This window comes from Pan troglodytes, chromosome 20 (genome assembly GCF_028858775.2).
Source record: "Pan troglodytes isolate AG18354 chromosome 20, NHGRI_mPanTro3-v2.0_pri, whole genome shotgun sequence".
In the NCBI taxonomy this organism is placed as follows: domain Eukaryota; kingdom Metazoa; phylum Chordata; class Mammalia; order Primates; family Hominidae; genus Pan; species Pan troglodytes.
Genome location: NC_072418.2, coordinates 7,248,800 through 7,275,507, shown reverse-complemented (window position 1 = coordinate 7,275,507; position 26,708 = coordinate 7,248,800). Strand labels below are relative to the sequence as shown.

The 26,708-nt window shown below is 53.5% G+C and overlaps 1 protein-coding gene across 4 annotated transcripts in view; it reads right to left on the bottom strand.

Annotated features, from left to right (window-relative positions):
* The window catches only part of UHRF1 (ubiquitin like with PHD and ring finger domains 1), a 53,161-nt gene extending 32,410 nt beyond the window's left edge, over positions 1-20,751 (bottom strand). Inside the window, exons 1-3 of one of the 4 annotated variants that reach the window (XM_001139916.7) lie at positions 20,080-20,751; positions 18,695-18,857; positions 247-501 (exon numbers count right to left, since the gene is read on the bottom strand). In XM_001139916.7, the coding sequence (XP_001139916.3) occupies positions 247-501; positions 18,695-18,857; positions 20,080-20,576 (915 nt within the window). In that variant the 5' untranslated portion in view covers positions 20,577-20,751. Of the gene's footprint in view, positions 1-246; positions 502-12,682; positions 13,118-18,694; positions 18,858-19,488; positions 19,672-20,079 lie in introns of those variants that run through there. The other 3 variants (XM_016934744.4, XM_001139745.6, XM_016934745.4) reach the window with 3 other exon arrangements.
* Between the last annotated feature and the right edge of the window lie 5,957 nt (positions 20,752-26,708).

Sequence of the window (26,708 nt, the reverse complement as noted above, 5' to 3'; positions counted from 1 at the left end):
CTGCAAGCTTCACGGAGAAGACACCTGCAGGCCCCCACACAGGACTCTGCTCTAGAGGTCCACAAAGGAATCCCAGGGTACCATGTTCCGCTCAAGGAACGTGCAGGAAACCACCCCTTGGCCATTTCTGCCCAGCCAGAGCTAGAGAGGGGCGTGGGAAGCCCCTCCTGTGAGCCCTGGGTATGCAAAGACCAGAATGGCAGGGAGAACGTCCAACCCCAGAGCAGCTGCGGAGAGGAGGCTCACCTTGTACAGCCCCAACTCCGTCTCATCCCACATGTCCTCGTCAGCTGGCCTGCTGTCAGTCTCGGCGGCCGCCTCACCGTGGGTGGAGGACTTGTCTGACTCACTCTGGCCCAGGCAGCAGCCGGAGTCGGTGTCGGAGAGCTCGGAGTCCCGCTCCTTGGCGCTGTGGGGGAGCACGAGGCTCTGGCGGACCAGGAGCTGGATGGTGTCATTCAGGCGGACCTCGTAGTCGAAGAGGGTATGGCCGTCCTCCATCTGCAGGGACACCAGAGGCAGATGCTGTTTAGCCACCAAATGCCAAGTGGGCATCTGTGGGCACCAGTGGTGAACCAAACACTGTGTCCAAGCCCTCGTGGGGGGGCAATCTGCATCAGAGTAAAGAGCCATGATACCTGGGCCATGCCAGGGGGCTGTCCCGCTCACAAGCGGCACCCCAGTCCCTTCCCTCAGGGCCTCAGGCCCCTCTAGCGAGGGCTTTTGGCACTGCATGCAGGAAGCACCCAGAAGCACAAAACATCATCACGGGGCACCACGCACACATGGGGGTCTTGGGAGTTTTTCCTAATACTTCGTGCTTACGGCAGCTTTTGTGACAGTGAACATGTGTCACCTCTGTCACTGCTTCTCAACCAAACATGATTCAGACCCCGGGGGACGCTGGGCCACGTCTGGGACATTTGTGGTTGTCGCCACTGGGAGAAGCTCCTAGCATGGAGTGGATGGAGGCCAGGAACGCTGCTCGGCACCCTGCAGTGCCCAGGACGGTCCCACTGTCCAGTGTCGAGACAGAGAGACCCTGTCCCACCTGAACGGCAAGAGGCACATGCCAGCATCCATGAGCTTCCTATGAGCTTCCTGGGTAAGGCTCCAGCGCCAATCTCGCCTGCCAGGACACCTCCTCTGACCCTCAGCTCCACCCGCCCTTTGTGCGCTTTTATCCTGATGCGCTTTTATCCTGATGCGCTCTTATCCTGATGCGCTCATCCCCTGGGGCCCGGCTCCACAGCCTGCCCCTCGGGTCACCTGACTCAGCAGGTATGCAAGGAGGAGCTCATCACCTGAGCTGTATCTGGGGGATGGAGAAGCCGAGGCATTTTGTCAGAAGCTGCCCCTCCACACTCCACCAACACCCAACAAGGACCCTCTCCCGGTGGTTTGCCATCTAGGACCCCCCCTCCTGATGATTTGCCATCTAGATGCCCCCAAGGCAACAAGTTCCTCTCCCCCGGCACTGCGGACATTGGGGCCAGGTCCTGGATCATTCTCTGGGGCGGAGCCATCCTGGGCACTGCAGGGTGCTGAGCAGCATCCCTGGCCTCCACCTACTCCATGCCAGGAACACCCTGTAGTTGTGACCACCACAAATGTCCCCAGACATCATACAGTATGGGGTGGGGGGGTGTGAAGTCACCCTGGGTGAGACCCCCTGGTTAAGGATTCCACAGGCCCCCAAGAAACTCCTTATCCCATGATGCTGTGCCCTACTGAGGTCCCAGGAGGCTGCACGCATTAAAATCCACACACTGAGTGGGAAGGGAGAGAGGAGGTGAATCCCAGGAGCTGGGGGTCCCCCTGGTTTCCACTTCTGCCCCGTCAGGAGTTTATCTCGTGCCTGGTGCGAGCAGGATTGGACTCGGTTGGTTTCCATGTAATTAATACAGGTTTCTCGACCTAAGCATGGCTGACATTAAGGCTGACCACTCTGGGATGGGCTGGGTCTCCCCCTCTGGGCACTGGACAGTGGGGCCGTGCTGGGCATTGCAGAGGCACTGCAGTGGCCCTGGCCTCCACCAGTCATGACAACAACCAATGTCCCCCAGACATCACCATGTGTCCCCTAGAGGCAGAAATGCCCTGGTTCAGGAGCATCCTTAGGAAAAGGGAGGAGAGAGACAGACATAGAATGTCAGCTCTTCCTCCTTCCGCCCTTGAGGATCCAAGGCCTGACGGCTATTCAAATGCAAACAGCATGGGGGTCACAGTGAAGGCCAAGGCCCTTCTCTGCAGGCTTTCTTTCTTTGTTCACCATAAACCTAAGAACCTGATAAAGGCTGACTCATCTTTTCCAGAAAATTTTTTTTTTTTTTTTTTTTTTGAGATGGAGTCTCACTCTGTCGCCCAGGGTGGAGTGTAGGGGTGTGATCTCAGCTCACTGCAATCTCCACCTCCCAGGTTCCAGCGATTCTTGTGCCTCAGCCTCCTGAGTAGCTTGGGACTATAGGCATGAGCCATCACACCCAGCTAATTTTTGTATTTTTAGTAGAGACAGGGTCTCGCCATGTTGGCCAGGCTGGTTTTGAACTCCTACGCTGAAGGGATCCACCCACCTCGGCCTCCCAAACAGCTGGGATTACAGCATGAACCACAGTACCCAGCCTGTTTTTTTTTGTTTTGTTTTTTGTTTTGAGGCGGAATCTTGCTCTGTTGCCCAGGCTGGAGTGCAGTGGCACGATCTCGGCTCACTGCAAGCTCCGCCTCCCAGGTTCGCCATTCTCCTGCCTCAGCCTCCCAAGTAGCGGGGATTACAGGCACCCGCCAGCACGCCCGGCTAATTTTTGTATTTTTAGTAGAGGTGGGGTTTCACCATGTTAGCCAGCATGGTCTCAATCTCCTGACCTCGTGATCCGCCTGCCTCGACCTTCCAAAGTGCTGGGATTACAGGCGTGAGACACTGCACTCAGCCTTTTTTTTTTTTTTTCTTTAGAAAGGATCTCACTTTGTTGCCAAGGATGGAGGGCAGTGGTGCAATCGTAGCTCACTGCAGCCTCGAACCTTGGGCTCAAGTAATCCTCCTGCCTCAGGCTCCTGAGTGGCTGGGACCACAGGCACACATCACCCATGCCCAGCTAATTTTTTTTAGAGATGAGGTCTTGCTGCTTTGCCCAAGCTGGTTTTGAACTCCCGGGCTCAAGCAAGCGATCCACCAGCATCAGAAAAACCCGTTTGAACATGTACACACCCACCTACAGCTACAAGGGTTTCAAGGGCTGCTCTGAAACCCACCGTGGACATCGAGGGCCCACCAATATCTGCTTCAGCCCCTCTGTTCTCCCAGCTAGAAGTGAGTGCCTCTGACACGCTGGGCGCTGTCCGGGAGCCAGGAGGAGGCTCAGGGCCAGCTCTCCAGCACAGAGCAGCTGGCTTTGGGGAGAGGTGGCACAGATGGAGGGGAAGAGGCACGTCAACCTGTACACGCAGGTTCACACGGCATCACTCGCAACAGCCTGAGAGTGGAAGCAACCCAGGTGTCCATCAACAGGTGAGGGGATTGAGGCCGGGTGCGGTGGCTCACGCCTGTAATCCCAGCACTTTGGGAGGCCGAGGCAGGCAGATCACGAGGTCAGGAGTTCAAGACCAGCCTGGCCAACATGGTGAAACCTGTCTCTACTAAAAATACAAAATTAGCCGGGCATAGTGGCAGGCGCCTGTAATCCCAGCTACTGGGGAGGCTGAGGAAGGACAATTGCTTGAACCTGGGAGGTGGAGGTTGCAGTGAGCTGAGACTGCACCACTGCACTCCAGCCTGGGCAAAAAGAGCAAAACTCCATCTCAAAAAGAAAAAAAAAAAGAAAGAAAGAAAAGAAAAGAAAACAGGTGAGAGGATCAACACAATGTGGCCATCCATGTGTCAAAATATGACTCAGGCCGGGTGCGGTGGCTCACGCCTGTCATCCCAGCACTTTGGGAGGCCAACGAGGGCAGATCACCTGAAGTCAGGAGTTTGAGACCACCCTGGTCAACATGGTGAAACCCCGTCTCTACTAAAGATACAAAACTTAACTGGGCGTGGTGGCGGGTGCCTGTAATCCTAGCTACTCCAGAGGCTGAGGCAGGAGAATTGCTTGAACCTGGGAGACGGAGGTTGCAGTAAGCAGAGATTGTGCCATTGCACTCCAGCCTGGGCAACAGAGCAAGACTGTCTTAAGAAATAAAATAAAATAAATAAAATATAAGGCAAAATAAAATACGACTCAGCCATGAAAAGGAGCAAGGCTGTGACCCAGGCCACAGTGTGGATGCACCTTGAGGACGTCACACTCAGTGAGAAACACCAGACACAAAAGGCCACGCAGTGCATGATCCCATTTCTATGAAATTTCCAGGACAGGCCAAGCCACAGAGGCAGGAAGGGGATTTGAGGGTGCCAGGGGCTGCGGGAGGAGATGCAGAAAAAGGAAGTAGTAGCTGGGACAGGGTTCAGGGTTTCCTTTCAAGGTGACAAAATGTTCTAAAATAGACTGCAGTGATGATTACACAACTATGAATATACCTGAACTGTGTACTTTAACTGGGTGAACTGCAGGGACATAATAAAGCCGTTATTTAAAACATGAAGCAGGCCAGGCGCAGTGGCTCACGCCCGTCATCTCAACACTCTGGGAGGCCAAGGCGGGTGGATCACTTGAGGTCAGGAGTTCGAGACCAGCCTGGCCAACATGGTGAAACCTCGTCTCTACTAAAAATACAAAAATTAGCCAGGCGTGGTGGCACGCGCCTGTAGTCCCAGCTACTCAGGAGGCTGAGGCAGGAGAATCGCTTGAACCTGGGAGGCAGAGGTTGCAGTGAGCCGACATCACGCCACTACACTGCAGCCTGGGCGACAAGTGAGACACTGTCTCAAAAAAAAAAAAAAAAAAAAACTTAACACCAAGGGCAAGCCTTGGTGTATGTAGACTGTGGACTCTGAAAGATGAAGATGACTCCACAGAGGGCCATCAACTGTAACCAATGCACCGCTCTGTGGGGGAGGCTGACAGTGGGGGCGGCTATGCCTGTTGGGGCAGGGGGTCTATAGGAACTCCGTACCTTCTGCTCAATTTTGCTGTGAACCTAGAACTGCTCTAGAAAATAAAGTTTATTAATTTTTTTTTAAAAAGGGGCTGGGCACAGTGGCTTACTCTGTAATCCCAGCATTTTGGGAGGCCGAGGTGGGCAGATCACTTGAGGCCAGCAGTTCGAGACCAGCCTGGGCAACATCGCCAAACCCCATCTCTACTAAAAATACAAAAATTGGCCGGGCATGGTGGCTCACGCCTATAATCCCAGCACTTTGGGAGGCTGAGGAGTGTGGATCACGAGGTCAGGAGATCAAGACCATCCTGGCTAACATGGTGAAACCCCATCTCTACTAAAAATACAAAAAATTAGCCAGGCGTGGTGGCGGGCACCTGTAGTCCCAGCTACTCGGGAGGCTGAGGCAGGAGAATGGCATGAACCCGGGAGGCGGAGCTTGCAGTGAGCCGAGATCACACCACTGCACTGCAGCCTGGGCGACAGAGCGAGACTCCGTCTCAAAAAAATAAAAAAATTAAAAATAAATTAAAAAATTAGCCAGGCATGGTGGTTGGTGCCTGTAATCCCAAATACTCAAGAGGCTGAGGCAACAGAATCATTTGAACCTGGGAGGTGGAGGTTGCAGTGAGCCGGGATCTCGCCACTGCACTCCAGCGTGGGTGACAGAATGAGACTCCGTCTTAAAAAGAGAGAAGTCCAGTGCCCCCAGTATCACTGGGGCAGGGAAAGCAGCATGGGACAAGCCACACGGTGCTCAGAGGGATGGACAGGGCACTCGTCTGCATCCAGGCCAGCACCTCTGTGGCCAGGCACACCGCTCTTGCCAAAGCTGACATTTGGGGTCTGATCACTCTCTGGGGTGGGGCCTTCCTGGGCCCTGCAGGGTGCTGATCAGCACTCCAGGCCTCCACCCACTCCACGCCAGGAGCGCCCGAGTCATGAACGTCCCCAGACATCCCCCAGTGTCCCCTGGAGGGTGGAATCACCCGCAGTGAGCACCCAAGCTAGAGCGGCCCTCACATGTGTCCGAAGGCCACGTGCGCAGAGGGGCAGCTGCTCGTCCTATGTTTGCAGCAGCGATATCTGCCAGAGCGGCGTGAGCATCCTGAGCTCCAGCCAGCGGGAGAGGGGCACACAGGCCGCACTCACGGCTCAGCTGCATGGGGCAGCCAAGGGCAGCCAAGCAGAGGGGCCTCAGCGCACGAGGGAAACCAGACCACTGCAGAGGATGGAAAATACAGTCCCAGCCCCACCCAAGACGGAGGACAGGTCGGAGGTGCAGCCCTGGGTGAGGGGCTGCCTGGAGAGCAGGCGGCCAGCAGGGTGGCTGGGGGCCAGGCAGGCCAAGAACCAAGTGACCTCAACAGCAGGAGGCAGCAGGAGGAGCAGACGGAGCCAGGAGGGGGCCAGACGGTCGGGCTCTGTCCTGCCAGACTCAGACAGAGGACAAGTCGGGGAGGAGACAGACCGAGGAGGGGAAGCCAAGGCGGCAGAGTTAAGCAGGGAGGCAGGGCCAATGAGAACTGGTGGTGCGTGGGCAGGGGGGCAAGGGCTGTGGACTGGGCGGCCAGGAGGGATCCAATGAGGGGCCCTGGCCAGGCTAATGGGCAGCCCCTGACCCGCAGGAGCAGCTTGGGGAGCCAGGCCTGCAGTCCCAGCCCGTCCCCTCTCATCTGTTACTAGGGACAGCATCTGTGCCACCCTTGCTGGGCCTGACGGGCCGCCCCTCCATGACTTCCGCCCTTCCCACATCGGAAAGGTGAGGTGGATAGAAGCACCCTGCTTAGCGTGGGCTACGTAGGAGGGACAGGAAGTGTCTCCCAGTACAATGATGTAGACAGGGGCAAATGGGGCAGGAAGTGGGGATGGGGCCTGGCCCAGGCTGGCACAAAACTATGACTCCAGAACACAACTCACGAGCTGGCTGGGCAGCCTCCTGATGCCACTTCTAGAACATTGCAGAAAGGCCCCAAAGCAGGCAGGAGGAAGCTTGCACAACCCGAAGCGCGAAGGAGGAAGCTTAGTTATTGTTAAGTTCTGACCCCACAGGTGAGAGAAAACATGGTCAGTAAGGCAGTAATTGTTCTAAATTTGTAAAGGGTCAGGCACGGTGGTGCATGCCTGTAATCCCAGCACTTGGGGAGGCCGAGGGCGGATGGATCACCTGAGGTCAGGAGTTCGAGACCAGCCTGGCCAACGTGGCAAAACCCCATCTCTACTAAAAACACAAAAAATTACCCGGGCGTGGTGACAGGTGCCTGTAGTCCCAGCTACTGGGGAGGCTGTGGCACAAGAATTGCTTGAACCCAGGAGGCAGAGTTTGCAGTGAGCCGAGATCACACCACTGCACTCCAGCCCGGGCAACAGAGCAAGACTCCATCTCAAAAACAAATAAATAAATGAAAACATAAAAAACAAAAGCCCAGGTCCGGTGGCTCACACCTGTAATCCTAGCACTTTGGGAGGCCGAGGCAGGCAGATCACTTGAGATCAGGAGTTCGAGACCAGCCTGGCCAACATGGTGAGACTCTATCTCTACTAAAAATACAAAAATTAGCTGGGTGTGGTGGCACACGCCTGTAATTCCAGCTACTCAGGAGGCTAAGGCAGGAGAATAGCTTGAACCTGGGAGGCAGTGAGCCGAAATTTCACCATTGCACTCCAGCCTAGGCAACAGAGCGAGACTGTCTCAAATAAATAAACAAAATAAGTAAATACAAATAAAAATAAAAATCGAGTTTTTAAGACTTGCCTTGTATGGGGTCAGTTTCCCTAAGCACTCCTCGTGGCCTGAGAAGAATGTGTTTTCTCTCTTGCTGGGTTCAGATTCCATCCATGTCATTACAGTAACCCTGTTACTTGTGTTGTTCAAATCATCTACATCTTTATCAATTTTCTTTTTCTTCTTAAAACAGGGTCTCCCTCCCTGTTGCCCAGGCTGGAGTGCAGTGGCACGACCATGGCTCACTGCAACCTCGACCTCCTGGGCTCAAGCAACCCTCCCACCTCGGCCCCTCCAAGTAACTGGGACTACAGGCATGGGCCATCACGTCCAGAAAGTTTTTTGTATTTTTTGTACAGACAGGGTTTCTCCATGTTGCCCATGCTGGTCTCAAATTCCTGGGCTCAACTGATCCTTCTGACTCAGCCTCCCAAAGTGCTGGGATTATAGGATCCAGCCACTGTGCCCAGCATCCTGACCAACTTTCCTTTTTTGTTTGTTTTTTGAAACGGAGTTTCACTCTTGTTGCCCAGGCTGGAGTGCAGTGGTGTAATCTCGGCTCACTGCAACCTCCGCCTCCCAGGTTCAAGCAATTCTCCTGCCTCAGCCTCCCGAGTAGCTGCGATGACAGACATGCGCCACCACACCTGGCTAATTTTGTATTTTTAGTAGAGATGGGGTTTCTCCATGTTGGTCAGGCTGGTCTCGAAATCCCCACCTCAGTTGATCCACCCGCCTTGGCCTCCCAAAGTGCTGGAATTATAGGGCTGAGCCACCGTGCCCGGCATCCTGGCCGATTTTCTTTCTTTTCTTTTTTTTTCTTTTTTGAGACGGAGTCTCCCTCTGTCACCAGGCTGGAGTGCAGTGGCACGATCTTGACTCACTGTGACCTCCGCCTCCTGGGTTCAAGCGATTCTCCTGCCTCAGCCTCCCGAGTAGCTGGGACTGCAGGTGCGTACCACCACGCCCAGCTAATGTTTGTATTTTTAGTAGAGACAGGGTTTCACCATGTTGGCCAGGATGGTTTCGATCTCTTGACCTCGTGATCCACCCGCCTTGGCCTCCCAAAGTGCTGGGATTACAGGTGTGAGCCACCGCACGTGGCCCTCCTGACCGATTTTCTATCTGTGTGATCTATGAGCCACTGCGGAAGATGCACTGAAATTCCTGTACCTATGATGTCTGTGTTATAGTTATGGCATCTGTAACCCACTTCAAAATGATCCAGTAGGAGCCGGTACAGTGGCTCACATCTGTAGTCCCAGCTGCTTGGCAGACTGAGGCCGGAGGGTCACGTGAGCCCAGGAGTTTGGGGTTCTCACGCAAAATGATCACATCTGTGAATAACCACTGTGCTCCACCCTGAGCAACACAGCAAGATCCCATCTCTTAAACAATCCAGTCAGGTAGAGGTAACTGGGTAGGGTAGAAATGAGCCAAATGAACAAGATCAGACACAGCAGATGACTACTACAGAGGGTGATGGCTACGTGGGACTTACTTTTTTTTTTCTTTTTTTTGAGACGGAGTCTCACTGTCACCCAGGCTGAACTGCAGTGGCGCAATCTCAGCTCACTGCAACCTCCGTCTCCCGGGTTCAAGCGATTCTCCTGCCTCAGCCTCCCGAATGGCTGAGAGTACAGGCACATGCCAGCATACCCAGCTAATCTTTGTATCTTTGGTAGAGACGAGGTTTCACCATGTTGGCCAGGCTGATCTCTAACTCCCGACCTCAGGTGATCTGCCTGCCTCAGCCTCCCGAAGTGCTGAAATTACAAGCATGAGCCGCTGCGCCCAGCCTCTTTTTATTCTTCATTAATAACTTAAATGATTGGCCGGGTGCGATGGCTCATGCCCGTAATCCCAGCACCTTGGGAGGCCAAGGCGGACGGATCAGCTGAGGTCAGGAGTTCGAGACCAGCCTGACCAACATGGAGAAACTCCGTCTCTACTAAAAATACAAAATTAGCCAGGCGTGGTGGTGGGTGCCTGTAATCCCAGCTACTCGGGAGGCTGAGGCAGGAGAATCGCTTGAACCCGGGAGGCAGAGGGTGCGGTGAGCTGAGATCAAGCCACTGCACTCCAGCTTGGGCAACAAGAGCAAAACTCTGTCTCAAAAAAAATAATAACAACAATAATAATAATTTAAATGAAAGAAGATTTACCATTATGGAAATTTGTAAAGTCTCCTATCATTGAACCTAGTGAAGTTGAATGTCCCTATTAAATGACACCACCATAGCCCTAACTCAAGGTCTCCTACTGTGCCTGGTAAAAGGAGTGACTTAATCTAAAACCCACTTGCCGTTTTTGGCAAAAGGAAAATCATTATCAGAAAAGATAAAATGGGCTAGGCGCGGTGGCTCACACCTGTAATCCCAGCACTTTAGGAGGCCGAGGAGGGTGGATCATGAGGTCAGGAGATCAAGACCATCCTGGCTAACACAGTGAAACTCCATCTCTACTAAAAATACAAAAAATTAGCTGGGCGAGGTGGCGGGCACCTGTAGTCCCAGCTACTCGGGAGGCTGAGGCAGGAGAATGGCATGAACCCAGGAGGTGGAGCTTGCAGTGAGCCAAGACCACGCCACTGCACTCTAGCCTGGGTGACAGAGCGAGACTCCGCCTCAGAAAAAAAAAAAGTTAAAATGGGGCTGTGTGCAGTGGCTCATGCCTGTAATCCCAGGTATTATTTGGGAGGCCAAGACGGGAGGATCACTTGAGTCCAGGAGTTGAAGATCACCTGGGCAACATGGCAAAACCCATCACTACAAAATTTACCTCTAGTCCCAACTACCTGGAAGGCTGTGGTGGGAGGATTGCTTGAGCCCAAGAGGCAGGGGTTGCAGTGAGTCGAGATTGCGCCGCTGCACTCCAGCCTGGGAGACACTGATACCCTGTCTCAAAAAAAAAAAAAAAAAAATGAGGTCAGGAGCAGTGGCTCAGGTCTATAATCCCAGCACCTTGGGAAGCTGAGGCAGAAGGATCATTTGAGGCTAGGAGTTCAAGACCAGCCTGGGTAACATGGCAGGAACCCATCTCTATAAAAATGTTTAAAATCAGCCAGGTATAGTGGTATACAGCCTATAGTCCCTGCTACTTGCGAGGCTGAGGCAGGAGGATCACTTGAGCTCAGGAATTCGAGGCTGCAGTGAGCTAAGATCGTGCCACTGTACTCCAGCCTGGGCAACAGAGCAAGAGCCTGTCTTAAAAAAAAAAAAAAAAAAAAAAAAAAAAAAACCAGCTGGGCACAGTAGCTCACGCCTGTAATCCCAGCACTTTGGGAGGCTGAGGCTGGCAGATAACTGGAGGTCAGGAGTTAGAGACCAGCCTGACCAATATGGAGAAACCTCGTCTCTACTAAAAATACAAAATTAGCCAGGCATGGTGGTGCATGCCTGTAGTCCCATCTACTCGGGAGGCTGACGCAGAATTGCTTGAACCCGGGAGGTGGAGGTTGCGGTGAGCTGGCATCAAGCCAACGCACTCCAGCCTGGCGACAGAGCAAGACTCTGTCTCAAAAAAAAAAAAAAAAAAAACAGGCCAGGCACAGTGACTCATACTTGTAATCCCAGCATTTTGGGAGGCCAAGGTGGGTGGATCACCTGAGGTCAGGAGTTTGAGACCAACCTGGCCAACGTGGTGAAACCTCGTCTCTACTAAAAATACAAAAAAATTAGCCGGACGTGGTGGTGTGCACCTGCAACCCCAGCTACTTGGGAGGCTGAGGCAGGAGAATCACTTGAACCTGGGAGGTGGAGGTTGCAGTGAGCCAAGATCACGCCACTGCACTCCAGCTTGGGCAACAGAGTGAGACTCCATCTCAAAAACAAAACAAAACAAACAAAAAAAAAAAACCCATAGCAAACGCACACATGTTCAAGCACTTCTGGAAGCAGACAGGTTACTACAGAGGGGAAACTGAAGGTCAAGGCAGAGTGGAAGATATTCTCCTTGCTTTTTGGACATTTGGAATTTTGTAACATGGGCATTGTATAAAAGCTAGGCCAGGCCCAATAGCTCATGCTTGTAGTCCCAACTACTCAGAAGGCCGAGGCAGAAGGATCACTTGAGCCCAGGAGTTTGATACCAGGCAAGACCCTGTCTCTGCAAAAAAGTTTTTTCAATTAATAAAAATTTAAATATTGGGTGTGGTGGCAGGCACCTGCAATCCCAGCTACTCGGGAGGCTGAAGTAGGAGGATTGCTTGAGCCTGGAAAACAGAGGTTGCAGTGAGCCATGATCACGCCGCTGCACTCCAGCCTGGGCGACAGCAAGACCTTGTCTCTTTTTTTTTTTTTTTTTTTTTGAGACAGAGTCTCACTCTGTTGCCAAGCTGGAGTGCAGTGGCGTGATCGCGGCTCACCGCAACCTCCACCTCCTGGGTTCCAGCAGTTCTCCTGCATCAGCCTCCCAAGTAGCTGGGACTACAGACGTGCACCACCATCCCCAGCTAATTTTTGTATCTTTAGTAAAGATGGGGTTTCACCATGTTGGCCAGGATGGTCTCGATCTCTTGACCTCGTGATCCGCCTGTCTCAGCCTCCCAAAGTGCTGGGATTACAGGCGTGAGCCACCACGCCCGGCCTTGTGGACCCTGTCTCCCTTAAAGGCAAAAAAAAAAAAAAAAGAAAAAGAAAAGTGTCCAGATAAATACAAATACAACTTGATAACTAAGTTTGCTGATTCCTTTTGAAAACTTAGACAAAGGGCCGAGTGTGGTGGCTCATGCCTGTAAACCCAGTACTTTGGGAAGTCAAGATGGGAGGATCACTTGAGGCCAGGGGTTCAAGACCAGCCTGGTGAAAAAAGTGAGACCCCATCTCTATAAAAAAGAAAAAAAAAAAACCGAAAACTTAAGACTAAAAGCTCACCGCACCCTCCCCCCCCCCCCCCCCCACCGAGCTGCCCACTTCCTACCCCTCGTGCCACATTCAGGGGCTCTCTTTCAGGGTGCCGAACGCTGCCTAGCGGCACAGCAGGGCAGATAATGCCACCGGGTTTGGGGAGCGGTGGTTCTCCAACTTTAGGGATAGAAACCAGACGTTTAGGAGCTCAGCAAAGACCGTGTAAGCCTCGATCAGGAGGGACCTCCAGCCGGAAGAGAGAGTGCCTGCAGGGGCCTGACGGGACCTGGGGGGAAGGAAGTGAGAAACTGCTCTGCCTTCCTGAGGGGCAGCCACAGCTCCTGCTGGCCCGTCTCAGCGCCTCTGCGACAACCTCAGGTGCGGGCAAGACAGACGGAGGGAGAGAAGGGAGAAAGGAAAAACTGATGCAGGAGGATCCTAGACACGGAGGAGACAGAACCCACAAGAAGGGGGCGGCGGTGGCGTGGACGGCGCCGCGAGGGCATCCCAGCACACAGGACGGGTGGAGGGCTAGTGACCGCGGAACTCTGCCCTTCGACCCGGCCGGGTCACCGCTGAGGACAGACCCTAGAGCGGCACTTCGGGGGTCAGTGAGGTCAACACGACCGCCACAAAGACACCACGATCACTGTCGCTGCCACTTTCCCTCTTGCGGTCTCAGGAGGGCACAGGGAGGCCTTTGGAGGCTGCGTCACCAGGGACGGCTCCGCCATGTTGACAGCTAAAAGAGGGGGCGCGCTTGTCTTCTTGTGCTCTGAATTTCTCAGCTTTCAATTTATTTGGTTTTTTTTTTTTTTTTTTTTTTTGAGACAAAGTCTCGCTCTGTCTCCCAGGCTGGAATGCAGTGGTACAATCTTGGTTCACTGCAGCCTCAACCTTTCAGGCTCAAGTGATCTTCCCACCTTGGCCTCCCGAGTAGCTAGGACTACAGGCATGCGCCACCACGCCCGGCTAATTTTCATTTTTTGTAGAGACGGGGTCTTGCTACATGGCCCAGGCTGGTCTCAAACTCCCAACCTCAAGGGATCCTCACCTCAGCCTCCCAAAGTGCTGGGATTACAGATGTGAGCTACCATGCCTGGCCTCAACTTCTAACACACTAACAGCCGGCAGACATAATCCACACAGACACAGGCTCCTGGGGCTATTGGATCATTCTGGATGATGTAAAGGGTCCTGAAATCCGTTTGAGAACCCCTGACCTGGAAAGACTCCAACACAGCGCACCTAAGGATCTGTTCCAGCACATTCCACAGCAGCATTCTTCCTAGCCAGAAAACCCAGACACACCAACTGAGGCTGGATTAAAGTATGCAATCTAATTGACCAACTATGTCCACGGGGACAATTCTGGCCTGCACCTCTTTTGTTTTGGTTTTGTTTTTTGTTTTGCTTTTTTTTTGAGACGGAGTCTTGCTCTGTCGCCCAGGCTGGAGTGCAGTGGTGGGATCTCAGCTCACTGCAACCTCCCACCTCCCAGGTTCAAGCGATTCTCCTGCCTCAGCCTCCTAAGTGGAACTACAGACATGCGCCACCACGTCTGGCTAATTTTTGTATTTTTAGTAGAGACGGGGTTTCACCATGTTGGCACGCTGTTCTAGAACTCCTGACCTCAGGTGATCCGCCTGCCTTGGCCTCCCAAAGCGCCGGGATTACAATCATGAGCCACTGGGCCCGGCCATACCTGTTTTTATAAATCAAGTTTTATTGGAACAAAGCCACGCCCACCCGTTTACAGATTGTCTACAGCTGCTTCGGGGCCACAACAGTGGTGAGTCATCCTAACAGAGGCCGCGCCCTCTACCAGGGAGCCCTCCTGGGGGAGGGATGCCGCAGTGGGTGGGAGCTGGTGGTGGGGACCCTCCCTCCCGCAGACAGAAGGGCAGGTCTCTGCAAGGGGGCCGTCCAGTGGGGACACCTGAGGCATCACTGTGACAAGTGACCCTTGAAAGGCCATTCCTGGGCCACCATTTCAACTGAGGCATCAGACTGACCTTAATCCTGCCTTTGAGGCATGGAAGTCTCTGGGAATATTTGTGGTTGTCATGACTGGTAGGGCAGGATGCTCTGGCATGGAGTGGGTGGAGGCCAGGGACGCTGCTCCGCACCCTGCAGTGCCCAGGACGGTCCCAGCCAGAGGATGACCTGGCCCCAAACATCCACAGTGCAGAGCGGGACAGGCCCCGTGCTGAGAGATTGATTTCGCTTTCATTGTGAGCCTGGCACAGGGCTCACTCCGCCCTTCAAATCCACAACCTCATTGAATTCGCCCTGCGCTGCAGCATGGTGGGTATTAGCCCTGTCTAAAATAAGATGATGTGGGAGCTGGCGAGTCGCGGGCCAGGGATGCTGAAAAGATTATGTACAGCGCAGAGTGTTGTACCCGAGCAGGTTAAAGGTGCCGCAAAAGACAGCTATTGTTATTTTGATGTGCAGCCAAAAAAAAAAAAGATTGAGGGGTGTGGGCCGCAGATGCCTCTCCCGTTGCCTAGGCTGGGCCGTCTGCCCAAAGTCTCTGCCCTCGATCAGCTCCCTGCGTTCCTGCCCATCAAGCGACATCACTGTCACCCTATTCAGCCCAAGTGAGACCACCACGAGATCATCCATATTCCGAGACAGACCCAACTCTGTTCTGCTCTGGGGTCTCCATCAACTTCACTGCAGACCTTGGGCTGCTAGGCCAGGTTTCTTTAAACAGGGAAAAAAAAAAAGACTGTGAACACTCTAGAACATTCTATAAGGACAATGGCCCATTTGTGCCCACCGGGAACTGTGTTGCTTTCTATCACGTTAGCCTGGGTGCCTGCAGACTTCACGCTCTGGGAGGTGCTGCTGTGTGCCTCTGTCCCGCCTTCCCGCCACTGTCCAAACCTCCCTGCTGCCAGCTCACTTTCCCAGCCATGCAAGTGGGGAAACTGCATCACCTCTCTGTGGCCCGGAAGACAGAAGCAACGACACGATCTCTTAAAAGCTACTGCATGGGGGCCGGATGCGACGGTTCAGGCCTCGAATCCCAGCACTTTGGGAGGCCAAGGTGGGGGAGGGGGGTGTGAATCACCTGAGGTCGGGAGTTCGAGACCAGCCTGACCAACATGGAGAAACCCCATCTCTACTAAAAATACAAAAAAAATTAGCCGCGCATGGTGGCACACACCTGTAATCCCAGCTACTAGGGAGGCTGAGGCAGAAGAATCGCTGGAACCCAGGAGGTGGAGGTTGAGGTAAGCCGAGATCACACAATTGCACTCCACCTTGGGCAATAAAAGCGAAACTGTCTCAAAAAAAAAAAAAAAAAAGCTACTACATGGGAAACAGCCACAGGGTAAGGGAACTAAGAGGCGGTTATGAAGGTTACACAGGAACACTGAATCTTTTCATAACTACCAGAGCTGACCTGGGAGACGAAATTCAGTGTTGAGAGCCCAGTCTCAGAAACCAAAATCCCAGGTTCCAATCCCAGCTCCCTGTTCAGTCTGGGTGAGTTCCGGCAGGGCTAGGGCCAGGTGTCATCACTGCCGACATCCTGACAATTAAAAGCACAATGTACCTGGCTGGGTGCAGTGGTTCACACCTGTAATCCCAGCACTTTGGGAGACGGAGGTAGGTGGATCACCTGAGGTCAGGAGTTCAAGACCAGCCTGGCCAACATGGTGAAACTCCGTCTCTACTAAAAATACAAAAAATTAATCAGGTGTGGTGGTGGGTGACTGTAATCCCAGCTACTTGGGAGGCTAAGGCAGGAGGATCGCTTGAACTTGGGAGGTGAAGGTTGCAGTGAGCCCAGATCGAGCCACTGCACTCCAGCCTGGGCAACAAGAATGAAACTCCATCTCAAAAAAAAAAAAAAAAAGCACAATGTACATGTCTAATTAACATAAGTGTTCCTGTCATTGTCACACTAAACTTAGAAATGTGACAGACACTATTGTATGACTCAAGTATTATGTTACAAATGAGGGGAGATAGGGGTTTTGGGTTGCATGGATGTAGACATTTGTCAAAATTATTCAGTCTGTTTAACATCTGTTTCACTATAGACAAAGTTTTTAGGTCAGGCACTGTAGCTCACGCCTGTAACCCCAAAACTTTGAGAGGCCAAGGCAGGAGGGTCACTTGAGCCCAGGAGACCACCCTGGGCAATATAATAAGACCCCATCTCTACAAAAGATACAAAAACTAGCCAGGCATGGTTGTGCATGCCTATAGTCCTAGCTACTTGGGAGGCTGAGGCTGGAGGATTGCTTGAGCCCAGGAAGCTGAGGCTATAGTGAGCTGTGATCGTGCCACTGCAACACAGCCTGGGCAGAGTGAGATCCTGTCTCAAATAGGAACAACAACAACAAAAAAATCAATGAAAACAGAACCAAAAACAAATACTGAGCTCTAGTTACTGACGGTGTGCTGCAGTAATAAGGGAAAGGTGGACTGGTGTCTGCAACTTACTTTGAAATGCATCCCAAAAAGATGGATTGGCGGGCAGAGAGAAAGACAGAGCGCTTCAAGATAAACCTAATAAGTCAGAATACCGATGGTGAAATCTACATGGCAGGTGTGTCTAGGTGTTTTCCCATTCCTGCATGGTTGAAATGCAAAAGTTAAAATGCTAGCTCGGTGGCTGGCATAGAGTGGATACTCAGCATTATCTCCTCTCCTGAACTTGGGAGCATGAGAGTCCAACCCGCCATTGACCTACGCTGTGAACTTAGAAGGTCCTTGCAGGCTTCAGAAACTCTGTGAAATGAAGCCTTCTGTGCTGACCCAATAGGCTGAGTGGCAAATCAAAATCAGTTTGGATGCCACAAAGGGAGCACGCATCATAGGAGGAGGGAGGAAGAGAGTGCCAGGCGGAGCTCCTCTGTCGAGCCCGGCCCTGCCTCTTCTCTGCACGCACGCGGCTTGCACCGTCAACTCCCCAAGTTCTCCAGATCGCCTCCTCCCGGGGCAGGGCGGGTTAACTCAGATTCTTAAGACTCAAGTCATCACGTCTCTTACGGGAAGAGGGCTAATGAAGGTCTCCTATGGCATGCAAGCCAGAGAAATTAATCATCAGGTCTCATCTGGAGTGAGCAGGCATGATCCTCCCAGCCCCCAAAAACCCCTGGCCGGGCGCAGTGTTTATTTTCCAACCTAGACACCAGATGGCAGCAGTACCCGGTTCAAAATCCAACAACAACACAGTGGGGTACACGCAGCTCAACTGACGACTTTTAATCCAGTTCCAGTAGTCTACGCCCGTCCCCACGGTCCAACCAACTCCAGCAGATGGGACCTACACCTTCGATCACACTGTCTCATCCTGCCGGGAAACCCCACTCACAGTAGGTCCCACAGTCCCCCACAAAAACACCAACCAAAGTAGCACCTCCACCCCCAGGTGCCAATGGAGGGAGCGCCCCAAACGTGGCAGCTATGAAATCAAAGGGGGACATTTTAAATGCAACGAGGGGCTGGAGACAGAACAGAGAAAGAGACGAGGGCCGGTGGACCCCTCGGGGACCACACGCCCCAGGTCAGCAGCAGCCGCAGCACAGCAGGCTCAGGGTGGCGGAAATTCCTGATTAGCAAGCGCCATCTCCAGACTCTGAATAAGCTAATCCAAATTTTTAGAAAAAAACACTCTCAGGGCCTGATGCTTAACCGGTACAGGCTGAGAGCAATTGGTGGTGGATGTTTAAAAAAGAAAACCTGGTCCCCTCCGTCCTAGCTACCAGATGGTCCTGGGCCCTTTCTCGAAAATTCCTCAGCCTTCCATCGGCCACCTCCAAAACTTCTTTCTCTAGCCATTATTTTGAGGCGGAGCTTTGAAAAAAGAAGTTTAAAAGCCCAGACCCTATAGATTCAAGGGCCAGCCGCCAGCCCAGCGTGTCAATCTGTGAGTCCTCCCTTTGTTCCTTCCTCTCGCAGGCATTTGAGGTTTCTGTGGACTTCTCCTTCCGGGAGAGGTGAAGTGGGACCGGACGAGGTTGTTGGGGGGGGAGGTGGGAGGGAGAAAGTATCGGCTGGTGGCTGCAGAGGCGCGGGGCCTGGACCAGGCATAGAACAAAGGTGCTGGCGGCGGGTATACCTGTTTGCCCCTGTAGAACAGCCTCTGCAGGCCTGGCTCCACGTGGAACAGCTCCTGGATCTTCCGCCTCAGCTCCTCCACCTTGGTCAGCCTGGACAGCGAGTCCACCGTGTGGGTCTGCCTCCCGTCCATGGTCCGAACCTGGATCCACATGGTGTCGGCGCTGAGGGGAGGGACAGCAAAAACCCCCATCAGTTTTACCAGCACCTCTGAGCCATGCCATGCTCTAAGGAGTCGGGGTTGCTTTTGTCCGGCCTGTGGACACCAGGAAACTCCCAGGATGCCCTTCCAGTCCTCCTGTACAGCCAGACCCCGGCCAGGGCCAGACACAGCAAATTAAGGACTTAAGGCATTAACGACTAGCCAAGTGTTGAAGATTGACGAGGAAGGAGAATGAAAAGAGGGAATTGAAAGAAAAGCAGAAGGTCCAACCCATCCCTCCTTCCCCACGACCAGAGGAGAAAGGAGGCCCGGGCCAAGTGGCCGAGTTGGTTTGTTTATTCATTCATTCATTGATTCATTCATTCCTCGGATTCCTATTTACGGAAGAGGGAATCCCAGAAGTCCAGCGCGGGCCGGAACTTCAGAAGTCCCGGGGGAACTCAACCAAGTGCTACTGAGAGGGAAAAACCCCACCCGAGATCCGCGGACCCCGGGACCCCTCGGTGCCCACGCCCCCCCTCCTTGCCGGCCCCCCCCCCGCGCGCGTGCGCGACCGGGCCCGCCCCGCGGTGGCCATGGTAACCGGCCGCCCCGTCCCGGCCATCCGCGAGCGCGCGCGCCCCGCGACTCACCTCGACCTCCAACCCCCGGCAGCTCGCGCCCCTCCAAACCCTGGACCCTCGGCGTCCCTCCCGCACTCCCACCGGCCCGCGCGGGTCGCGCCAGCGAGCCCACGCCCACCCCCGCCGCTGGGACTACAGAGGGGGCCCCCGCTCGTCAAGTCCCGCCCCCCTTCACTTGAGCCGCCTCTTATTGGCTCTGCAGCACCCGGCCGCCCCGCCCCGCTCGCTCCCCATTGGCCCAGATGCGCCCGGGGAACTCAGGGCGCGCGAAATCGGGCTCGGGCGCGACAATTGAATCGCGGGGCGCCCCGCGCGCAGGCGCGGAGCCTGACATCCTCCCCGGCGGCTCGCCGGGCCCTCCCCCACCCGGCGCGCTCGACCCCCCGCCGGGCTCCGGGGACGCAGCGCTGGTCCCGGCTCCAGCCGGGTGTGTGCCGGGGAACGATTCCCGAGGGTTAGGTGGAAGGGGAGGCCCTGGATCCCGGGACAGAGTGCGGGACACGCGTGCGCCCGGGCTGGCCGCGCGGGAAAGTTTTGCAAAGTTCCCGAGTCCCGTGCGCCCGGCCCGGGCTGGCACCCCGACCCGGCCCGCCCGCTCACCTCTCCGGTCGCCGCGAACAGCTTGTCTGCCTGCGCGCCTGGCCCGGCTGGGGATGGCGATGAAACCGCGTGCGTGGCCCGGACCCCGCGCGGACTTGCGTGCGACCCGGAGCGCCCGCTCGGCAAACGCTGCCCGCCGCGCTGCCAGCTGCTCTGATTTTTTTCCCGCGAAAACTCGGCATTTGGGAGTTGCGGGGCAGCAGGAGGCCGTGCCGGGGGCGGGCGCCTGCCTCCTGATTGGCCGACGCAGTGGCGGGAAGCGAGAAAGAGGGTGGGGGGCGCCCCCGCCTCTGTCCACGGCGCCTCCGCCTAGCGGGCCACGGCTCCGCCCAGCCCTGCGCGCTCTGCTGGGCGCGCCCAGCGTGCAAAGGGGCTGCGTGGCAGGGCCTGGTCACCCCCCGCACGTGGACCCCCCCAGGAGCCTTGGGGACCCCCAGGGTACAGACCCCCTGAACTCTTAAGTCCAAGTCCGTTCGCAGCCCCCCACTCGCACGCATTGACCAGTAGGTCTAAGAAGGCCGGAATCAATGTGTAAATACTGCGAGGGAATGTGGGGAGCCCCTAGGAGACCACCTGCACCCTGATGGCTCGCCTGATAGCCCCAAGCCCCACTGCCTGGCGTCAGGGCCTGCCAGGGCTCCCCACTCTACCCACCCGCAGGGCTTGTTTGCTGTCTTTTCCCGCCTCGTTTTCCCGCCTTCTCCAGGCTGTCCAGGCGGGCAGGGCTGCCCTGCCCCCTCCGCCCTGTGTGTTCCACTCTGACCAGTCCTGGCGGGCACAGGAGTGACATGTGCTGGGCACCTACAAAGCAGCCGGACAGGTTGCTCAGAGCTGCAGAACCCAGCGGTGTACATGGCAGACCCAGTTGGTGGTCTCAGGGAGGGAAAATTCCTATCTGGGAGAGACAGGCAAGAAATGAATAACTAAAGCAGATAATTTCAGATGATTCCTTATAGGAGAGTGACCAGCAGCCACGTGGTGGGAGGCGGGGAGAGCGGATACTCTCTCACTGGGGCCACTGCGGTGGGCCTCTCAGAGAAGATGACATTTGAGCTGGAATCGGAGATGAGACTCCAAGGACAGATGGGTCTAGGAGGGAAAGTCAAACCCAGAGGCCGGAAAAGGCTTAGAGGTGTCCAGGGAGCAGGAAGGGGCTGGTGTGGTTGGGGCCCACTGAGCAAAGGGGAGGGGGAGTTGAGGTCAGAGGGGTGATATATAATACCTTGAAGGCCACCGGGGAGGACTTTGGTCTTTCCCTTGAGAGCTGTGAGCAGAAAAACGTTGAGCTCCCACTTAGCTTTTTACAGTTTCTTCGTCACTCTATTAAGTCTCCTCTATCTGGTCAGTGGGACTTCTGCTATGTCCCTAATACAGGAGACAGATCATGGCCCCCGAAGATATGCGTCTCTAGACCCCCTCATCCTTGCCCCCAGGATCTGTGAATACAGTGCCTTACACAGCTAAAAGGACTTTGCAACTTTGCAGGTGTGATTCAGTTAATGATTTTGAGTTGGGGAGCGTCTCCTGGGTGATCCAGGTGGGCACAATGTCCTTAAAAGGTCCTAATAAGTGAAAAAGGGATCCAAAAAGGCCAAAGTCAAAGGAGATGGGAAAGTGGAAGCAGGCTTTACAATGATCAGGCCAAGGGCCGGGCGCGTTGGCTCACACCTGTAATCCCAGCACTTTGGGAGGCCGAGGCAGGCAGATCACCTGAGGTCAGGAGTTCGAGACCAGCCTGACTAACATGGAGAAACCCCGTTTCTACTAAAAACACAAAATTAGCCTGGCGTGGTGGCACATGCCTGTAATCCCAGCTACTCGGGAGGCTGAGGCAGGAGAATCGCTTGAACCCAGGAGGCAGAGGTTGTAGTGAGCCAAGATCGTGCCATTGCACTCCAGCCTGGGCAACAAAAGCAAAACTCAGTCTCAAAAAAAAAAAAAAAAAAAGATCAGGCCAAGAGGCAAGGAAGATGGGCAGCCTCTGGTGGCTAGAAAAAGCAAGAAAGACTCCTAGAACCCGCCCTGCCCCTAAAATTTATTTCAGACTTCTGACCTCCCAAACTGTAAGATGATAAATGTGTGGGCCGGGCGTGGTGGCTCACACCTGTAATCCCAGTACTTTGGGAGGCCGAGGCAGGCAGATAACTGGAGGTCAGGAGTCGCCAGACTAGACTGGTCAACATGGTGAAACCCCATCTCTACTAAAAATACAAAAATTAGCCAGGTGTGGTGGCCGGCGCCTGTAATCCCAGCTACTCGGGAAGCTGAGGCAGAGAATTGCTTGAACCCGGGAAGCGGAGGTTCCAGTGAGCAGAGATCGTGCCACTGCACTTCAGCCTGGACAACAGAGCAAGACTGTGTCTCAAAAAAAAAATTAGCTGGGCAGGGTGGTGTGTGCCTATAATCCCAGCTACTCAGGAGATTGAGGCAGGAGAATCACTTGAACCCAGGAGACGGAGGTTGCAGAGAGCCAAGATCGAGCCAGTGTACTCCCACCTGGGTGACAGAGCAAGGCTCTATCAACAAATAAATAAATGTGTGGTTTGCAGCCACTGAGTTTGTGGTCCTTTGTCATAGCAGCCTTGGGAAGCTCCTGCATTCTAATCCATGATGTCCAGATGGTGCTGTCCACTGTTTGCAACCTCAGTACACGATCAACGCTACTGCACACAATTCTAGACCCTCAGCCATCAGCCAGGTAGAACCCACACCACAGGTATGAGCAGGCCCACCTGAGGGTGTGAGACGGCTTGAGCTCTTCCAAAATGACAGCACCTGCTGCAGGAACCTAGCCTACTTCTATCAGAACACATCATCTGTTTGTAGCGCTGTTGTGAAAACTCAACGTGGCTGAAAGAGGGAATACATTTTTCTTTTTCTTTTTCTTTTTTTCTTTTTCTTTTTGAGATGGAGTCTTGCTTTGGTGCCCAGCCTGCAGTGCAGTGGTATGATCTTGGCTCTCCGCAACCTCCGCCTCCTGGGTTCAAGCAATTCTTCTGCCTCAGCCTCCCCAGTAGCAGGAACTAGAGGTCCACACCACCATGTCCGGCTAATTTTTGTATTTTTAGTAGAGATGGGGTTTCACCACGTTGGCCAGGCTGGTCTCAAACTCCTGACCTTAGGTGATCTGCCCGCCTGGACCTCCCAAAGTGCTGGGATTACAGGCATGAGCCACTGTGATTGGCTGGGCATGCATTCTTCATGTACACGTGGTGAGGGGCACAGCCTAAGCACCTTGGATAATGAAAGTTAAGTGTCACAGGGGAGGTATCTAGCCCTCCCTGCAGAAAAGATACTGAGGACTGTTGATTGAGGGCTCCAGTTCCCTAGTCATCTTGAGAACATCAAAATTTTTCAAATTAGCTCAGGTTAATTGTCCAGCTGGGTGCAGTGGCTCACACCTGCAATCCCAGCACTTTGAGAGGCCGAGGAAGGCTGATCTCTTGCGCCCGGGAGTTTGAGACCAGCTTGGGCAACGTAGCGAGAACCCTTCTCTACAAAAAATAAAAATAAATTAGCCAGGCATGGTGGTGTGCACCTGTAGTCCCAGCTACTCAGGACACTGATGCAGGAGGACCTCTTGAGCCCAGAAGATCAAGGCTACAGTGAGCCATGCTTGCGCCACTGCACTCTAGCCTGGGTGACAGAAGGAGACTCTGTCTCAAAAAATAGTAATAATTGCTCAAGTTAATCATTTAAAAACATGAGTAACAAACTATTCCAGGCGTCTCAGAAAAAAAGCTCACAAGTCACTTAGAGCAGGGGTGTCCAATCTTTTGGCTTCCCTGGGCCACATTGGAAGAATAATTGTCTTGGGCCACACATAAAATACACTAACACTGGCCGGGCACAGTGGTTCACGCCTGTAATCCCAGAACTTTGGGAGGCCAAGGCAGGCGGATCACTGAGGTCAGGAGATCAAGACTAGCCTGGCTAACACGGTGAAACCCCGTCTCTACTAAAAATACAAAAATTAGCCGGATGTGGTGGCACGTGCCTATAATCCCAGCTACTCGGGAGGCAGAGGCAGAAGAATTGCTTGAACCCAGGAGGCGGAGGTTACAGTGAGCTGAGATTGCACCACTGCACTCCAGCCTAGGCAACAAGAGCAAAACTCCATCTCAAAAATAAATAAATAAATAAATAATAAAATACACTAACAATACCTGATGAGCTAAAAAAAAAAAATTGCAAAAAAATCTCATAATGTTTTAAGAAACTTTACAAATTTGTGGCCGGGTGCTGTGGCTCACACCTGTAATCCCAGCACTTTGGGAGGCTGAGGCGGGTGGATCACGAGGTCAGGAGATGGAGACCATCCTGGCTAACATGGTGAAACCCCATCTCTACTAAAAATACAAAAAAAAATTAGCCGGGCATGGTGGCACGTGCCTGTAGTCCTAGCTACTCGGGAGGCTGAGGCAGGAGAATGGCGTGAACCCGGGAGGCAGAGCTTGCAGTGAGCCGAGATCACACCACTGCACTCCAGCCTGGGCGACTGAGCAAGACTCTGTCTCAAAAAAAAAAAAAAAGAAAGTTTACAAATTTGTGTTGAGCCATATTCCATCCTGGGCCACATGTGGCCCGTGGGTCAGGGGTTGGACGAGCTTGACTTAGGGAAATAAGAGGCCAATGCCCACAAAAGCTATCACATAAAATAATGCAAGATACAGCCAAGACAACAAATAAGGCCTGCCAGGCTAGAGAATGGGTACTTCCTAGCCCCTCCTATGATTCAATGTCCCTCCCTCTCAGGCACCAGGCCATGTGCAAATCAGGTGCCAGGAATAATTCTTAGAGTGCAAAGGGCCTCAGTTTCCCTTTTGCAAAATGATACATTCTCAGAGATCATTAAGTCATTCAACAAACTTTTATTGATTCCACCCCCCACCCCCACTCCTGGCTGAGCCAGATCCTGCCTGGGTCACGCAGACATTGGTGGGCACAAAGTTCACTTAGACAATGTCTCACCCTGGAGGGACTTCCCATCCAATGGGGGAGATGCAGGCATAAAGAGAAATGTCAGCCAGGCGTGGTAGCTCATGCCTGTAATCCCAGCACTTTGGGAGGCCAAGCGAGGCGGGTGGATCATGAGGTCAGGAGTTCAAGATCAGCCTGGCCAAGATGGTGAAACCCTGTCTCTACTAAAAATAACAAAAATTGGCTGGGTGCGGTGGTTCACACCTGTAATCCCAGCACTTTGGGAGGCCAAGGTGGGCGGATCACGAGGTCAGGAGATCGAGACCATCCTGGCTAACATGATGAAACCCTGTCTCTACTAAAAATACAAAAAATTAGCCAGGCATTTGTGGCGGACGCCTGTAGTCCCAGCTACTCGGGAAGCTGAGGCAGGAGAATGGCATGAACACGGGAGGCGGAGCTTGCAGTAAGCCGAGATCGCACCACTGCACTCCAGCCTGGGTGACAAAGTGAGACTCCATCTCAAAAAAAAAAACAAAAACAAAAACAAAAAGAACAAAAATTAGCCGGGCACGGGGGCAGGTGCCTGTAACCCCCATGCCCGTAATCCCAGCTATTTGGGAGGCTGAGGCAGGAGAATCGCTTGAACCCAGGGGGCAGAGGTTGCAGTGAGCCGAGATCACGCCACTGCACTCCAGCCTGGGCAACAGAGTGAGACTCCACCTCAAAAAAAAAGAGAAATGTCAATCATGCAGGGAGTTGCTGCTTCCTGATGGTGTCGATGTTCAGATTAAGCACACACTGCCCTGATCAACTTCAGTGCGCACCAGATGTCAGGTCCTGGCCATATCTCTATGTTTTTTCCAATATAGACCAATATAAATGTAGAGTCTTTAAGATGAAAATGAGTGTGTATGCACCTGGGCACAGTGGCTCACAACTGTAATCCCAGCACTTTGGGAGGCCAAGGCAGGCAAATCACGTGAGGCCACAAGTTCGAGACCAGCCTGGCCAACATGGTGAAACCCCGTCTCTACTAAAAATACAAAAATTAGCTAGTTGCAGTGGCACTTGCCTGTAATCTCAGGTACTTGGGAGGCTGAGGTGGGAGAATCGCTGGAACCCAGGAGGCAGAGGTTGCAGTGAGCCGAGATCACACCATTGCACTCCAGTCTGGCTGACAGAGTGAGACCATCTCAAAAAATAAAAATAAAATAATAAAAATACCAAAAAAAAATTAGCAAAGCATGGTGATGGTGCATGCCTGTAATTCCAGCTACTCAGGAGGCTGAAGCAGGAGAATTGCTTGAACCCGGGAGGCAGATGTGGCAGTGAGCCGAGATCGCGCCACTACACTCCAGCCTGGGTGACAGAATGAGACTTTGTCTCAAAAAAAGAAAAAGGCCAGGTGCAGTGGCTCACGCCTGCAATCCCAGCACTTTGGGAGGCTGAGGCGGGTGGATCACGAGGTCAGGAGATCCAGACCATCCTGGCTAACACAGTGAAACTCTGTCTCTACCAAAAAATTAGCTGGGCATGCTGGCATGCACCTGTGGTCCCAGCTACTCAGGAGGCTGAGGCAGGAGAATCGCTTGAACCCATGAGGCGGAGGTTGCAGTGAGCCAAGATGGCGCCCCTGCACTCCAGCCTGGGCTACAGGGTGAGACTCCATCTCAAAAAAAAAAAAAAAAGAACCAGTGAAAAAGAAC